General features: G+C 35.4%; 1 protein-coding gene, 1 non-coding gene and 1 pseudogene across 8 annotated transcripts in view; 1 reads left to right on the top strand and 2 right to left on the bottom strand.

The window, feature by feature from the left end:
- Nucleotides 1-17,959, top strand: part of Adk (adenosine kinase) — a 459,652-nt gene that overhangs the window by 49,220 nt on the left and 392,473 nt on the right. For all 7 annotated transcript variants that reach the window (XM_078039904.1, XM_078039883.1, XM_078039886.1 and 4 more), the window contains one exon: nucleotides 16,914-16,967. In XM_078039904.1, coding sequence (XP_077896030.1) covers nucleotides 16,914-16,967 — 54 coding nt within the window. The remainder of the gene's footprint in view (nucleotides 1-16,913; nucleotides 16,968-17,959) is intronic.
- LOC144367861 (U5 spliceosomal RNA) lies at nucleotides 456-570 on the bottom strand. Its single transcript, XR_013427409.1, has one exon. It is a non-coding gene; the product is annotated as a U5 spliceosomal RNA (small nuclear RNA).
- Nucleotides 8,281-9,046, bottom strand: LOC110598209 (hsc70-interacting protein pseudogene; annotated as a pseudogene).

Below are 17,959 nucleotides of genomic sequence, written 5' to 3'. Positions count from 1 at the left end.
CAGAGACAGGAGAATCACAAGTTTGATACCAGCTTTAGCATATTAACAAGACCCTGCCTGAAAATTTAAAACATAAGGACTGGAGATGTGGTTGATTGATTAAGTGTCCCTGAGTTAATTACCGATACCAAAAAAGAAAGAAAAAAAAATTGAATAGAGAGCCTGTACTTCCACTCATTTTTAATTTTTTTTTTTTTTTTTTTTTTTTTTTTAGTTATAGCTGGACACAGTACCTTTATTTTATTTATTTATTTTTATGTGGCGCTGAGGAACAAACCCAGCATCTTGTGCATGCTAGGTGAATGCTCTACGGCTGAGCCACAACCCCAACACCTCCATTCCTTTTTTTTTTTTTTTTAATAGTTTTTAATCATGGTGAACACAATGTTATACAAGGATACAAGGAGATGTTATTCAGCCAACAACAAAGAAATCTATCTTTACAGACAGTTATTAGCCCTGCAAATTCAAGGCCTCAAAAAATTGGGTTAAGACTCAGAATTGTTCCTCTCCATGAAATCTTTAGTAAAAGGTGAAAAATTTATACGATCTGAAGAGAAACCAGAGTATTATTCCTTTTTTTTTTAAAAAAAAAATTTTTTTAGTTGTCGATGTATCTCTGTCTATTTATTCATTTATACGCTGTGCTGAGAATTGAACCTAGTGCCTCACACATGATAGGCAGGTGGTCTGTCAAAGAACTACTACCCCAGCCCTGCACTTCCATTCTTTAAGTTATGTGTGGACACAGCATTCCTTTCCTCCTGAGGATGTAGCAACAGAGTACCTCTCAGAAGCAGAGAGCAGCCTCTGTTAGATACAAATCCTGACATTGCCTTAATCTTAGACTTCCCATTATCCAGAAATGTGAGAAATACCCAGTCTATGGTATTTTGTTATATGAGCATAAATATATTAGTACATATACCATATGAACTGAGTGTATTTTTATTAGTACTTTACACTATGGAAGTGAGTTAAATATCAGAAATCTTTTGATATAGTTTTTTTTTCCCCCCCTAATTTTGAACCTGCCCTCCACAAGTAAGCTTTACACTGAACTAAATCCTCAGGCCCCTCCCCTCCCTTCACTTTTTTTTTGAGACAAGGCCTTGGTAAGTTTCTGAGGCTGGCCTAATACTTGGTGTTTTCCTGCCTCAGCTTCCCCAGTTGCCTCACTGCACCTGGCCTGATTCTGAATTTTTAAGAAGAGTATTTGGCCTTTTTAAAATTTTTCATTTTTTGATATCTGGAATTGAATCCAGGGGTGCTTAAATACTGAGCCACATCCCCAGCCTCTTTTTTTTTTTTTTTTTAATTTTGAGACAAGATCTTGCTAATTTGTTGAGGTTGGCTATGAATTTGTAATCCTCCTGCCTCAGCTTCTCTAGCCACTGAGATTATATGCCTGCACCACCATGCCCAACTAGCATTTGCCTTTTCAAATGAGCATATTTATCAATTTAAAACTGATGCTAATTAAAAATGTGAACTTGTATTGAAGCTTTTTGAGGAAAAAAAAATAAGGCTGGAGGATATCACCCTAGACCAAGGAGTTAATGTCTCACCTAAGATGGCTTGCTTTCTTCCTTGAATGTATATTCCTTGCTTCACCTCCAAAGCCTTCATCTCTCTGAGTCTGTTCAATTTCTTCATAGAAAAGCATTCTGGTCTTCTTACTGGAGGTCTAAATCTGGTTGCTTTATTCTTTTTTAAAAAGTGGTACTGGGAATTGAACACAGAGCCTTGTATGTACATCTCCAGCTCTTTTTAAAATTTTTATTTTGAGGAAAGGTTTTGCTAAGTTGTCCAGGATGGCCTCAAACTTTCCATCATCTTTCCTCAGCCTCTTTAAGTAGTTGGATTATAGGTATGTGCCAACTTGCCTGGCATGGTAGCTCTATTCTTAAAGTTGGCTCGAGAAAATTGCTGGAGGTACCATAATGTAGTGTTCCATCTGATACTTCCCCTTTAGTTTCTTACTTCAGTACTGCTTCCCTTTAATTTCTTCTGAGAGTAAACCTCTAATGTACTATAGGAATTTTACATTGTGTAGGTGAGATGGTAGTCAGTTCCCTGACTTTTAACTCTGGGCCTTATCTGTGTCCTCAGTTGCACTTGGCACCTTTATGAGCTGAAACTTAGGGCTTATTAATACAGATGGACTAAACTTGCTTATCATCTTAAAGCCTCTTCATGTTGCACTTGAGATTTTAGTTTTTTCAGCTTTTCTATGTTACTGTTCACCAAATGGTTCTCTTTTTCTACCTAATTTATGGAAACCTGTTGACTTTTAGTTTTTGAGACATGGTCTTGCTATATTGCCCAGTCAATCTACTAACTCCTGGCTCAACTCCTCTTTCCTCAACCTCCAGAGTAGCTGGGATTACAGGTGCATACTGTTGTGCTCAGCTATTATTGTGTCTCATCATCCTGTATATGGGGACACCTATAAAAAACAAATTGAATAACAACTATACTACTTAATGGTCATTTTGAAGTAAATATTAGATTTTTAGAGTTTTATTCTTTTGAGGAAAGTAATAGGTGAATGATTAGATCATTTTAAAAAATATATAAATAAAAAGTATATATTATATATAAAAGATATATAAACTATGATTTCCAACCTATTTCAATGCACCTGGGTCAATGTCTTTAAAGTATTCATAAAATTGAATGTTTAATATTTAATGGATTAATGCTTACATTAATAATCTTTTGATCCGACGTTCACCAAATTTTTGGTACTTTTGTTATCATTTTAACAATATTAAATGGAAAGTAGAGTAGATGGGCTTTCTGCCATATTTAAGTAGAAGTCTAAGGGTGTATGTGTATATTTTACTATTATATGTATATATTTACTGTTACTATATAGTAGCAGGAAATATGTAACTACAGACTTAAAACTTGAGGTAATTTGGATCTTTGAATTAATTTAATTATCATTTGTACTCATTTTACAACAGAGAAAATAGGCTCAGAGAAGTTAAATGTTTTCCCTGTGATTAGTTAGCATTTCAAAACTCAGATGGAAACTATATCTCTTGACTCACTGCCTTTCTTTTTAACTACATTAGTAAATCATTGCTACTTAAACAGTATTGTATAATTATTATTATTATTATTATTATTATTATTATTATTATTATTATCTACATACTAGATTTTGGAATTCAAAACGAGTAAGTTTGTTAGAGCAGTTACTGGATAAATGAATTTTTATCTTACCTTTCTTTAGTTTAAATCTTCTGAAGATTGCTGGTCTCATCCTTTAAGTATTCTTTAACAATTTATATGATTTATGTGATGATCTTATCTGTTAAATGTTTAAAGTTAATCTTAAAATTTTAAAGAGCAGTTTTTAAAAACAATAGCTGTCACATAGAAATGACCTTTGCAGATTAAACTAGTGAACCACAGAGGATTGAAAGTAAAGAAAGCCCATGGAGAATCCATCTGAGAACATTTTAAGAGTAAAGTAAAATATAAGAATGTAATAATTTTCAGATAATACCTACCATTTATTGAATATGGTTTTCTTATGTTTGTTTTTGGCAGTACTGGGGAGCTCTTCCACTGAGATACATCCCTAGTACTTTTTATTTACTTTTTGAGACAGTCTTAGTAAATTTCTGAGATTGGCCTTGAACTTTGGTCCTCCTGCCTCAGCTTCCCAAGTTGCTGGGATTACAACTTGGGAAAACCATGCTTGTTTGAACATGTTTCAGATGTATATGGTATTAGTTTAGATCTCATTAGAATTCTATAAGTTACGTATCCTCAGAATAACTTGAGCTGTAGAGGTTTGTACATGGGTACAGAATACATCATTAATAGTACAGGGCTTTGAACTATAGATTTTAATTATAAAAACTGGTCAGGGAATGTAGCTGAGAGGCAGAGCACATGCTCAGCATGCGTGAAGCTCTGTTTTATTCCCCAGCACATATAAACCAAATAACAATTGTAAAACCTGTATTCTTTATTTCCTGTTATAATATTATGGAAGTATTAGTTTGAAATTGAAAAAATCAATTATATGTTTAGCTTTTTGACATAAATTATGGTAGACATAAAAGTTTATAAATTTAGTGAAATTGTATTTTCATCCAAGTAGAGGTATAGTTGAGACAGATATTTGGGAATACAGAAAAAGAAAGAAAGAATAGGTATCAAAAAAGAAGTGCCCATGAACCCTTGGAATGCAAGAAAAACTCATTTACCTTTGAAATGCAAAGCAGCCAACATGGGCAGTGGAGCACCTATCATTAGCCATGTCTTTGGCCTGCATGTTTGCCTGCTAGAAGTAACATGATGCATGATACAAGGGCAATATGTAAGAGTGGAGAAAACTAGCGTGAGATTATGTAACTCCACCCTGACTCCACTGTAGTTCATACACTGTAGCTACTGTCTCTCATTAAATATTAACACCCCAGACCAAGGGGTGCCATCTGTCTCTTCTGAGATGGCCTACATTCTTCCTTGAATGTATACTATTTGCTTTATTCCCAAAGCTTCTCACTGTTAAGAAGACTGATTTTCTTCCCTTGAATGTGTACCTGCACATTATCTCGCTTCAGGTACTCTCCATTCTCCCTTGAGTGTATATCTGCTTTCCTATATATGTATCTGCTTTTTCTAGTTTGTGTTCTATGTCTCTGGTGCATGCTGAAATTCTTTTTCATCACATACTCCAAGGACCCCACTTGTCCTCCTCTCCTGGAACTCCTTCAGTGACATAATGTAGTTGAGAAAAACTAGTGTAATTTGCTCCAAAAAATCGTTAATTTTTTGAAAATTAGCGTATTGGATTAGATAAATTTTTGGTGAGAGATTAAAGATGCACTTCTCTTTTTGATTGTTTTCAAAACATTGCAGTTCTTGTTTTGGGAAGTTGATGGGTTGCCTACAGTTTACCTGTTTGTGGATAGAGTAAGCATTGTGTGGTTCATTGAGACATTTACATGTTTAGTATACAGAAATTAAATTCTTCTAAGATATTCTGTTATTGTATATTTGAAGATTGTAAAGCTAATTTTTCCCTGAATAAGAAAAATTAAACATCTTAACTGAAAGAAATGCAGAACTAAGTCAATTGGCAATTTGGCAAAATCTAAGATCTGAAAATTAGTAGAAACAGTTGTGGCAGGAAGTAGGTTATTGAAAGGAATCTTTTCTAACATATTGAAGAGACACAGTGGGTGTGAGGGATAGGAAATGTGGAACATATAAATACTTACAGATGAGTATTGGTCTCATTATGGAGAGTAAAGGAAGACAAGTATTAATAGAAATGGAAATGGGAGGGAATGTTTAAGACAGGATTGCCTTTTTTTTTTTTTGGAGTGTAGTAAATATCACAGAAGTAAGAGGAATGAGAGAATTAATGAAATGATAATTGAGAAAGAAAAAACATCATTAAGAGTGAAAATACCAAGTAGTTGAGGAACTAAGTTATTTTTCTCAGATATAAATCTTAATATAAGCATACAAATCTTAGGTGAATCTTAATAATATACACACATATGAAACATAGTATTCAAGTAATCAGTAAAGATGAATTATTGCTATTAATGGATGCATGTTAGGTTTAAAGGTGAGAAAAGTACTTAGAATGTTAAATGAGACTCCATAGATAAGCTTAAATGCTATAATTGTTTTACTTTAAAACTAATTGTGGCTGTATTGTAGAGCAGACCCACAAAGCCAAAGTGACATCAGGAATCTGCAACGACTAGCCTCATTTTTTCATATTCCTCCTTAGTGAGTGATATGTGTGGGTTGTGATGACCTGGTCACAAGAGATTCATAAGGGGTTGTAATTGGCTTTGTCTGGGAAGATTTGGCATACCAGTTCCTGTTTGCTTTGATAAATTTTCTTGTGCTTCCAGTACTGTAACTTAGGACTTGCTTTGATACATATGTTGGATATCCTCTTTGTAATTTATCTCCTTTTATTGGCCTCACCATGCCCACCTGCTCATGGCTGACTAATCTACCTAACAGGTGAGGATGTAGCTCAATGATAGAATGCTTGCCTATGATGTGTGAGGCCCTGTGTTCGATTTCTAGCACTGTAAAATCCAATAAATTAATTATGAAGTTCTCTGATGCTTTATAGTTAATTCTTTTTTTTAAATATTTTTTTTTAGTTGTTGATGGACCTTTATTTTGTTTGCTTATTTATATGTGGTACTGGGAATTGAACGCAGTGCTTCACACGTATGAAGCAAGTGCTTTACCTCTGAGCTACAACCCCAGCCCCTAAAGATAATTCTTTTTATGTATGTATGTTTGTGCTGCTTGGAATGGAACCCAGGGTGATAGGTTCTCACTAACTTGCCAAGGCTGGCTTTGAATTTGCAATCCTACATCTGCCTCCCTGTGTTGTTTGTATTATAGGTGTGCACCACCACATCTGGATTATAGTTAATTCTTTATTAAGCTAGTTTGCCTTATTTTCTTTTACAGCTTTTAACATTATGCTTTAGAGTTTTAGAAATGGTGTTGATATTTGTATAGGCTGTGATGTGTAGAGATCTGGTTAAATTTTTTTTTAACATTTTTAAATGTTAAAATGGAAAATTAACTATTATATTACAGTATTTTGAATTTTGAGTAGTCCACCTTTTGGTCTTTTTGTCCCTGAATTAATGTAGTCCTATCTTTATTACTATTTGTTTACAGTAAGGCTTGATGTTTAGCAGGGTATATATCTACACTTTATTCTTAATTTTTTTCTTATTCTGGCTCTTTAGCACATAAATTTTATTTTTTTATTTTAAAAAATATTTATGGTATCTGGGATTGAGTCCAGGGGAATCGATCATTGAACTATATCCCTACATTTGCCTGAAGGCAATGAAGTTACTGATAGATTAAAAAATAATTATGTACAGTGGAGCTAAGAAGGCACACAGTAGTGTTGCTGTTTGATCACTAGTATTGTTCCCACCAAATTCATAGTTCTGTGTATGAGTACATGCAGAATGGATATTTGTGTACATAAGTGAAATAATATGGAAGCATGGCATGAAAGATGCAAAAATTTAAAAGGAAATGTTGATGTTTGTGTATATTGAATTCCAAAGAATTTCAAAATGAGTACTGCGATGCAGAAAACGAATGTGAATATTTTCTATAAGGAGAGCCATGCCCCTAAAGAAAAAAAAACTATTTGTCTCCACGTGTGACTTTAAAATATGATTAATGATTGTGAAAGTTGGCCAAGCTCTTAGGGATTACTTCTATAAAATGCCCATATCTATTCCTGTAATACACTTTTTTATATGTTGATTTTTCTGTATAGCCCTTATTTTTTGTTTTTTCCCCCTATCATTTTATTTTTTCCCTATGTAGAAATATTATGAATCATTTGTTCGATACATTGTACAAGAACAGAGCTAAGTCATTCAATTCTATTGCAGCGTTATTTAAAAAAAATCATCTCTTCATCACAGGATAAATTTTAAATTCAAGGGTTCTAGATGAAGCTCATTGGCAGAGTAACCTGCTATTATATAAAACATAGTAAGACCACTTGCTGCTCTGCCAGGTACATCTAGTCCCTACCCAAGTTCTGTTGAAATATTGGTGATCTCAGTAGTTTCATTGGATTTTTTTAAAAAAATCAAACATTTAAAAAGATAAATCTGGTGTTGTGGCTCAGTGGTAGAACGCTTGTCTGGCATATCTAAGGTAGTGGGTATGATGCTTAGCAGTACATAAAAGTAAATAAAATTTAAATTAGTTATTTTTTCCTCTCCCTGTAAACCTTTATTTCATTCAAATTAGAGCAATAACTCTTTAATATTTAAGCTTCTTCTTCGCCTAGTAATTCAAAGAAAAAAATATAAAATGATTTGTAAAGAAAAGTGTAGAGGGGCTGGAGTTGTGGCTTAGTGATAGAATGCTCGCCTAGCATGTGCAAGGCCCTGGGTTCTATCCTCGGCATCACATAAGCATAAATAAATGAAATAGACCTATTGTGTCCAATTACAACTAAAGAATAAATATTAAACAAGTGTAGGGATTTACGCACTCTTTCAATTTGTTTTAAATATTTATAAGGTTTAAAAAGTGTTTAAGGTTTGTAATTCTTAGTAGAAAAACGTTATCTGAATGAATACCTAATGGCAAATCACTGCTTCAACTGTACTGGGAACAGAATAGGATAGTTTAAAGCATCCCAGCTCTCTTGATCAGACCCTAAGAGGTATACTGGTTGTTATTAACTGTACCATGTGTTAAGTGATATAGGTTGCTTTTCCTTCAGCAAGTGGTTTGTCTAGAAGGTGTTATACTTTTTGTTATACTTTTTGTACTAATGAAATTCTTAAACTTTGGGCTACTCTAACATTTCGACTTATTTGACAAGTTCTGAATCACAGTTTGGAAGGCCACTGTAACTTCTGGATCCTGCACAGCCTGGGAGAACCTCTGGATTATTAAGAATTTTGTTAAGTATAGGTATTCCTGCCTTTCCAGACATGTCCCCTCCCATTCCATGCGTTCCTTTGAGAAAATTGTCAGGTATTCCCCTAGGAAAGTCATCTGGAAAAGAGCCATACTGGGCTCCTAATGATTCTTTGGCTTCTTTCTTCAGGTTCTCTATTGTTCTTCTCAACCCTTTCTGTTCTGTTCATTGATCTCTTACTCTGCACTTTTTTGCTCATACTTTCTCTAATTTTTTTCCCCTAATTTTCTGGGCCCTCAGTTGAACTTTTTCAGATTTCTCTAGCATCTTCATCATAGTCCAGATTACAGGCAAGGCCAAAATAATTGGCTTCTTCCCAGTGGCCCAGAAGTTTCTTTGCCTTCCCTTGTTGCTTTTAAGACTGAACTGCATCAGGATTTATTTCTTTGTCTCTGTCACAGTCTCAAGATGGCAGTATTTGGTTTCTGTAATTTGATGAAGACACTGGCTCTCTTGGCCTACAAAATGACTGGTGGCATCTGTGAAACAACTAATGATTTTCTATAGTTTACCATCCTTTAGGGCTTCTGTGGTAGCCACTTTATCATTTGATGAACCCATCCTCTCTTTATATCATCATCTCCTGTTTGTTGAGGAGTTATCAGTGTCTGATCTAATCATACCTTTATTGTCATTTTCTAGATCACTTTCCTTCACTTGATGGTTTCTATTTTTCTCCACTTTTTTTATGTTTATTTTTCTTCCTTGACAGTTTCTTTTTATTTAACTTTATGAATGTGAGGTATTACTTTACCCCCATGCTGTTCACCTAATCCCTCGGAAAGCACCTTTCCATTGTGTGCAGAACTGTGCGGAATATACAGATCCTGCTTATACATATCTGACAACTTGTAGCTCATTCATTTAGCAAGGGAATGGGGAAAAGAGAGTGGGATCTATGGATCTGAGTCCAGCACAAGCCTGAAGAGATTGCAGTTTCTGTCCAGTGTCAGGTGTTGGTTTAGCATAACTGTAGAAGATTCTCTATTATTTTAATTTATCAGCATTGTGTTTTACAATTCTTTGTGGTATGTATTCCATCTTTATATTATTTCTAATACTGGAGGTATTAATTGTGTAAAGATCTTTAGAGAGTTCTAATTCATTTTCTGTATCTTTTGCAAATTTGATTACACAGAAGTACACTATTACAACATTTACTTTGTGTGTAAGCACTGTATGTCTACGTAAAAACATTAAGACTTCTTCAGTAGAGGAAGAGTTGCTCTTTTTATACAGCTGCTTTTGTGAAAAATAAAATTTCTCGAAATTTTGGCTCTTTGGGAGATTTTATACATGATGGCAACCCATCAAGATTATTTATTTATTTATTTATTTATTTATTTATTTGCTTTTGGTGGACACGACATTTTTATTTTATTTTTATGTGGTGCTAAGGATCGAACCCAGCGCCCAGTGCATGCTAGGGGAGCGCGCTACCGCTTGAGCCACATCCCCAGCCCGACCCATCAAGATTTTTAAAAATATATTTATTTTTTAGTTGTAGTTGGACACAGTACCTTTGTTTTATTTTTATGTAGTGTTGAATATTGACCCAGGGCATTGCACATGCTAGGCAAGTGCTCTACCGCCAAGCCACAACCCCAGCCCCTCCCATCAAGATTTTGATCAGTCTTGTTTAAGGACTTAAGTTGTCTGTCGTGGTATTTCAGATAACTGGGTTTATAGAGCTGGGTGTACACAATTATCATTTATTTGTGAATATAGTTTGTCTGCCCATGACTATTATACCTATGTGACTCTCATTAGTAAACAAAAGTGTTTAGGCTTGCAAAGATACTTATATTATAATTGCCAGACACAGTGGCACATAACTGTCATCCCAACAACTCTGGAGGCTAGAGTGGGAGGATCTCAAGTTTGATGCTGGCCTCAGCAACTTTTTGAGGCCCTAAGCAACTTAGCAAGGCCCTGTCTCAAAATTTGTGTGTGTGAGGAAGGCTGGGATGTGGCTCAATGGTTAAGTACCTCTTGATTCAGTCCCTGATGCCCCCCCAAGTCTATAAAATATGAATAAATGTCTTTGAAATAATTAAAAAATTATTTTAGAATTATATTTACAGAATTCAGATTTTGGGGGCAATTTTAGATGTGAGAGTTTTTTTTATCTTTTGGATTTAAATATTTGGGATTGAACTGTATATATCTATCTACCTATATATACATATATGTTTATATTTTTGTACTGGGCATTAAACCCTGGGGAGCTCTACCATTGAGATATAACCCTAGGTCTCCTTAAAAATTATTTTTGACCTGGGGGCTTGCTGAGTTGCTGAGGCCAACCTCAAATTTTGAGTCTTCCTCCCTCAGCTTCCTGAGTAGCTGGGATTATAGGCATATATAACCATGCCCGGTCCAGCTATTCCAGGTATTTAGAAAATAATGTTGTTGCTATTGTGAGTAGGATAGTTTTTCAGTATTATTTTCTAGATTATTCTTTTATTGTAAATGCTTCTAACTTTTGAATATTGTGTTTTGTTTGGCTACTTGTGCCCTCCATTAAAAGATAGTCTTGGGTTTTTTGTTTTTTGTTTTTTCTTCTTCTTCTCAGAATTCTAAATTTTTAGAATTTAAACTCAAGTGATATTTGACTTTGAATCTTTCTGTTATTTCTCATATTAAATGATTGGTCCTGAGTTGTTCTGGGGCTGGGGCTGCTTTAAAGATCTAATTTATGTGTACCAAATAAACAGAATCATTTATGAAGCCTTAATTTTGATCAGATGGTATTCCTTGTGGAGTCTTAAATGTTCAGGCCTGACTTTGGGTATTACAAAAGCTTATCTAAACATGGATTCATTTTTAACAATTTATTTCAGCTTAGTAGAAACCTTTGTGGTTAGTATTTAGCTTGATACTGGGAATACAATTTCTTTTAAACAGTTACTAACTACCACCCCCTTTAGTTGTAGATGGACACAATATCTTTATTTATTTATTTTTATGTGGTGCTGAGGATTGAATCCAGTGCCTCATGCATGCTAGGCAAGCATTTTACCACTGAACCACAGCCCCCAGCCCCTGGAAATATAATTTCTTTGTGAGTAAAATAGGAATATTAGATATTAGAGATGTGAGGATTGAATGAAATAATTTGTATATTTGGAATAGTTAATATTATTTATTACTGATGAGCTGGAAATATTTCATGTCCCTCATGAAGTATATAGTGAGTTTATATGATAAGAGTTGTCATTTACGTATCATACAAATATCACATTAATATATCATAATATATATTTATATATCAAATGCAATAGAGATATCTAGTAAAATAAAGCCTGAAATTGTTCATTGTATTCAACAATGGAATGTGAGGAGTGACCTCAGTTGTGTAAATCACAGTGGCATGATAGGAGAGAAGCTAGAGTAAGATGTACAGGCTAGTCTTAAACCAAGTGATCCTCCCTCCTCAGTAGCTATGTCTACAGGTGTTCATCATCATTTTTACCACATTTAAAATTTTTCTTATTGGGCTGGGGATGTGGCTCAAGCGGTAGCGCGCTCGCCTGGCATGCGTGCAGCCTGGGTTCGATCCTCAGCACTACATACAAAGAAAGATGTTGTGTCCACCGAAAACTAAAAAAATAAATATTAAAAAATTCTCTCCTCTCGTCTCGTCTCGTCTCGTCTCGTCTCGTCTCGTCTCGTCTCGTCTCGTCTCGTCTCGTCTCTTCTCGTCTCTTCTCGTCTCTTCTCTATCTCTTTAAAAAATTTTTTTTTCTTATAATGAAAATATGTGATTAGTCTTTTTGAATAATTATCATTTTCTTAAAAAAATTAAAGTATAAACAAAAATGTATGAATACAATGTAATTCTGTTTATGTATTTAGGCTTAAATCTAGTTTAACTCCTTTTTTTTAGCTTTCACTGAGTTTTAATCCCAATCTGTTGGGTTAATGAGAATTTAAAATATTATTTTCATAAACCTTGTAACTTTTTGCTATTATTTTCATTCTAACCCTGTTATTTACTCTTAATCTGTTTCTTTATAAGCCTCTTAAACTTCATTTCAGCTTTGGTTTGAACATTGTTGTTGTGATTAACACTTTTGGTCCCTATTTTCTTCTTCTGTAATATTTTCAAAATTATTTATTTATTATTTTTGGTACAGGGGATTTAACCCAGGGGTGCTTAACCTCTGAGCTACATTCCCAGTCCCTTACCTGCACCCCTTCCCCCCACTTTTTTTTTTTTTGAAACTTAGCAAAAATCCCTTTGCTAAATTGATGATCTTCCTGCCTTGCTTGGCCTCTCAAGTCAGTAGGATTACAGGCTTGCACTAGCACTTCGGGTCTTTGTTGTTGTTGTTGTTTTTTTGTTTTTTTTTTTAAATTTTTTTTTGGTTGTTGTTGTAGATGGACACAATATCTTTATTTATTTTTGTGTGGTGCTGAGGATTGAATCCTGTGCCTCACATATGCAAGGCAAGCACTCCACCACTGAACTTCAACCCCACCCACTTTGTATTTTAATCAAGCTTTACTTTTAATTGGGAATACTAACTTGACCATATAAGTTGTTTAAAATTATGCCCAACTTATGACCAGGTGCAATGGTGCATGCCTTTAATCCTAGCGGTTTGGGAGGCTGAGACAGGAGGATTGAGAGTTCAAAGCCAGCCTCAGCAGCCGCAAGGCAATAAGCAACTCAGTGAGACTCTGTTTCTAAATATAAAATAGGGCTAGGAGTGTGGCTCAGTGGTTGAGTACCCCTGAGTTCAATTTCTGGTTGTCCCTGCCTCCCAAAATCATTCCTCACCTGCCTCTACTTTCTACCTGATTGGTTCTGAACACACACGAGCGTTTCTTTGGTACTGCAGTTTGAACCCAGGGGTACTTTGTCACTGAACTACATCTCCAGCCCTTTTTATTTATTATTTTGAGATGGATTCTCACTAAGTTGATGAAGGTCTCCCTGGTTGCTGAGGCTGGCTTCAAACTTGCAGTCCTCCTGCCTTAGGTACCCCTTCCTTGTGATCAAAGACTTGTATCACTACTTTTAAAATTTTTCTTCAGTTCTACTTTTTCTGGATAAATAGTACTCATTGTACATAAGATAGTCTTCAGTATCAGTTTTATATCTATTTACAGGTGTAATTGTTGAAATGTGTTCACATTACTAATTGGATTGTAATATTTTTCAGCATTGTCATTCAATTATTTAAACTACATCATCAAATGATCTGCCATCAAAAATTATCTCTCAGATGATTATTTGACTAGGTTTCTCTGTTTTATTGGAAGAAATCAATTAGAAACCTCCTGCCATGCTGGTTATTAGAATCATTAGAGACACATGTACCGTATTGTTATTTTTCGCACTACTGAGGATTGAACCCAGGGACCCTCTACCATTTCGGTACGTCCCTAGTCCTTTTTATCTTTTTTTTTTTTTTGAGACAGCATCTGGCTAAGTTGCCCAGGCTGGCTTTGCATTTGGGATTCTCCTGCCTGAGCTTCCTGAGCCCCTGGCATTACAGGCGTTTGCTACCACTCCTGGCTGAATAAATTGTTTTTAATCAAACATGTCAAAACTATCCATTCAAATTTTCACCATTGTCTGCTGTATTACCTATGTGGCAAAACTTCATAATTAAACCTATCAAATGTACTTTCATAATAGATAATGTCTGATTTCACTTTTCATTTCAAATACATGGTTGGTATGAGTTCCTGTGACAATTGATTTTTATTTTTGTAGAACTGGGAATTGAATGCTGGAGTGCTTTACCACCAAGCTACACCCTGAGTCCCATTCCTTTTTTAAAGATATTTTTGAGACAGAGTTTCATTAACTTGCCCAGGCTGGCCTCAAATTTGTGATGATCTTTCCTTCAGCCTCCCAAGTCACTGGGATTATAGGCATGTACCACCACATCTAGCTTTTTTTTTTTTTTTTAAGATAGGGTTCATGCTGTATTCATTCCCCTTGGTTTTCTGAAGTTCTGGGTTAAAGAGACCCTCTCACCTCAACTTCCTGGATAGCTGGAACTATAGGTATGTGCAACTGCACCCAGTTTTGTTTTATATTTTGTTGGAGTACTAGGGATAATATCCAGGGCCTTGTGCATTTTAGGCAAATACTCTATCTCACCGAACCACACCCTCAGCTCTATCTTCTGATATTTAATTCCAGGCCAGAGGCCAAGGAGTCTTATTGGCCTGAATAACTTGACCTTGTTCTTAGTGTCCCCTACCCCCAACCCTCAACCCCCAAGAAACTCTCTTAGCTTTGTTTCATAGGACTTTTCTTGAAAAATAATGTATTCTTTGGTAAAATGTAGGATAGAAGAGATAAACTTTGGTTCAGGGTGTTGATATACACCTGTAATCTTAGTGACTTTCGAGACTGAAGCAGGAGGGTTACAAATTTAGGGCCAACTTGGGCACTTTAGTGAGACCATGTCTCAAAATAAAAAATACAAAATGCTAAAGATATAGTTCAGTGATAGATTACCCCTGGGTTGAATCCCAAGTACTTTTTATAAAAAAAAAGAAGGAGCTGGGCATGTTGGTGCACACCTAGCAGTTTGGGAGGCTGAGGCAGGAGGATTACAAGTTCAAAGCCAGTCTTGGCAATTTAGTGAGGCCCTAATCAAGACCCTGTCTCTCACTAAGAAATAGAAAGATTGGGGCCGTGACTCAGTGGTTAAGTGCCCCTTGGTTCAATCTCTGGTACAAAAAAGAAATGAAAACATATTTCTAAAATAACAGATACATATAATTTTACTTATTTATTTTTTTGGTAACAGGGCTTGAACTCAGGGGCACTCAATCACTGAGCCACTTCCCCAACCCTACTTTGTATTTTTTTTACAGACAGGATCTCACTGAGTTGCTCAGTGCTTCACTTTTGCAGAGGCTGGCTTTCAACTCTCGATCTTCCTGTCTTAGTCTCCCAAGCTGCTGGGATAACAGACATATGCCGCTGTGCCTGGCTAACAGATATATTTCTAAAATGAAAATTATGATCGACTTCTGCTCCACTCTACTATGTATCTGAAAATAGAACATACTGTCACAATTTCTTATTACTAATTTCTAGCTTTATTCTTTATAGAAATACTATATAAAACAGGAAGCTCCAGGAGTGTGGCTTGGTGGTAGAGCACTTGCCTAGCATGTGTGAGGCACTGAGTTTGATTCTCAGCACCACATATCAATAAAAATGAATAAAAAAATAAAGCTCCATCAACATCTTTAAAAAATATTAAAAAAACCCCAAAACCTTGCTCCATAGTTGGTTTGTGGTACTTTAAATATCTCCCCCCAACCCCTGTGCCCCGTGTGCATATGTGTCTACCTGTGTATTATATTGGGGATTTAACGCAAGGCCTCCAGCATGCTACGTCCTATAACTGGGGATTACTCTTTTTTTTTTTTTTTAATTGTTGTTTGGTGCTGGGGATTGAAGTGAGGATCTTGTACATGCTAGGCAGGTGCTCTAGCACTGGGCTGTACTCCTAATTAAAGAATACTTTGCAGACAAAATACTCTGGATCGTTTCTTTTTCTTTCTTTCTTTTTTAACACCTCAGAGCTTTTTATACCCCAGGCAGTGCAGTACAGTTTGATTCAGGAGTTTGATGGATTAGGTATGCCATTCTTTAATCTGGATAAAGATATTTATGAAATGGGAGGCAGGAAAGGAAAATTAATATGACCTTTCTACTTGGAGCCCAGATATACTGTCATGAAGGTTAGCAGTTTAAAAAAAAAAAAAAAGGCCTGAGTACAAATAGAAACTGAGGACCTGGGTTCCTTGTTGTTTATTTCTGAGTACTTTTCAGGAAATGTTAACCTATAGCAGTACAAAGATTATGGTACTGTGGCAGATCCTAATCTAATAGTTATGACAACCTCTATTTTTTGGACAGGGAAACTGAGAGGTGAGATACTTGTCAGTATTAGGAAGCTAGTAAATGGTTTAGTAAAAAACTACCCCCAATTTTTTTCGTCCTCTATCATATTATTTGCTACATAGCCTGGTACACAGTAGATGTTTACTGTATATTTAATGAATGGATAGCTGTATAGATTGTTTTGTGAACTCTTTAAGTGGTTAACAATGTAATAGTTAAATTTTGAACATGAGAGTAATATTTCATGTGATTCATTCTGGAGGAATACTGAAGATATTTTATGTTTCAAAGCTTGGTCATGTTGATCTCCCTTCAGTTCCTGAGGTGATGCCAGAGGAAGTGACAAATAGAACAGTAAAGAGCCATTTGCTTGGGCATTCTTGGTGTTTTATTCATTGGCTTGGAGAACTATAACAGTATGGTAATGATTATTTGATGTAGTGGTCAACTGATGGTTGTGTTGATACTATAATCATATGTCTACTGAGTCAAATGTAATTCTGTTTATATGACCAGTATACTTCTGTTTCTGTGTTATAGGTATTCTCTGAAAGCAAATGACCAAATCTTGGCTGAAGAAAAGCACAAGGAACTGTAAGTTTATTAAACCCTATGTTACATATACTTCACCCTGTGGAGCAGATGTGTGTAAATGGTCAGATTGATTGATTTTTTAATTTATTTGCTGTATTGGGGATTGAAGCCAGATGCAAAGTTCTACCATTGATATACCTCAGGCCTTTTTATATTTTATTTTGAGATAGTCTAAGTTGCTTAGACTGGCCTCTAATTTGCCATATTCCTGTCTCAGCTTCCTGAATAGCTGGAATCACCATGCCTGGCACTTTTACTTTTGAAAAATAGCTGCCTATAGGATTCTGGAATATTTTTTTTCTTTGTCCTAAGATTATATTTAAAAGATTATCATCTCACAGTAAGTATGAGGATTTTAGTTAAAAATAAACCTGGTTTGGGTTGAGTATGGAGATGAATGCCTGTAAATCCCAGTGACATGGAAGGCTGAGGTAGGAGGACTGCAAATTTGAGGCCAGGCTTAACAATTTAGCAAGGCATTAATCATTGTTTTTTTTTTTTTTGAACTGAGAGTTGAATCCAGGCGTACTTTCCACTGACCTATGTCCCCAGCCATTTTTATTTGTTATTTAGAGACAGGGACTCTTTAAATTGCTGAAGCTGATTTTGAACTTGGGACCCTCCTGCCTCAGACTCCTGAGTAACTGAGATTACAGGTGTGCATGCCCAGCCCGTTGGTTATTTTTTGTATAGGTCTACTAGTAGAGTTCTTTTAGTTTGGGAATTTAGTTGTTAGTTTCCTTTGGTTCTTGTAAATGATGACCAATATTAAAAGTTCAGAAATCTGCTTTTCAAGAATATATATTACTGGGCTGGGAATGTGACTCAAGTGGTAACGTTCTCGCCTGGCATGCGTATGGCCTGGGTTCGATCGATCCTCAGCACCACATACAAAGATGTTGTGTCTGCCGAAAACTAAAAGATAAATATTAAAAAATTCTTTAAAAAAAAAGAATATATATTACTTAATTTATACTCCATTTCATGTGTTA

The sequence above is a fragment of the Ictidomys tridecemlineatus genome, chromosome 1, assembly GCF_052094955.1.
Source record: "Ictidomys tridecemlineatus isolate mIctTri1 chromosome 1, mIctTri1.hap1, whole genome shotgun sequence".
Taxonomy (NCBI): Eukaryota; Metazoa; Chordata; class Mammalia; order Rodentia; family Sciuridae; genus Ictidomys; species Ictidomys tridecemlineatus.
Note: the sequence above shows the minus strand (reverse complement) of the source record. Positions and strands in the feature narration are given on the sequence as shown.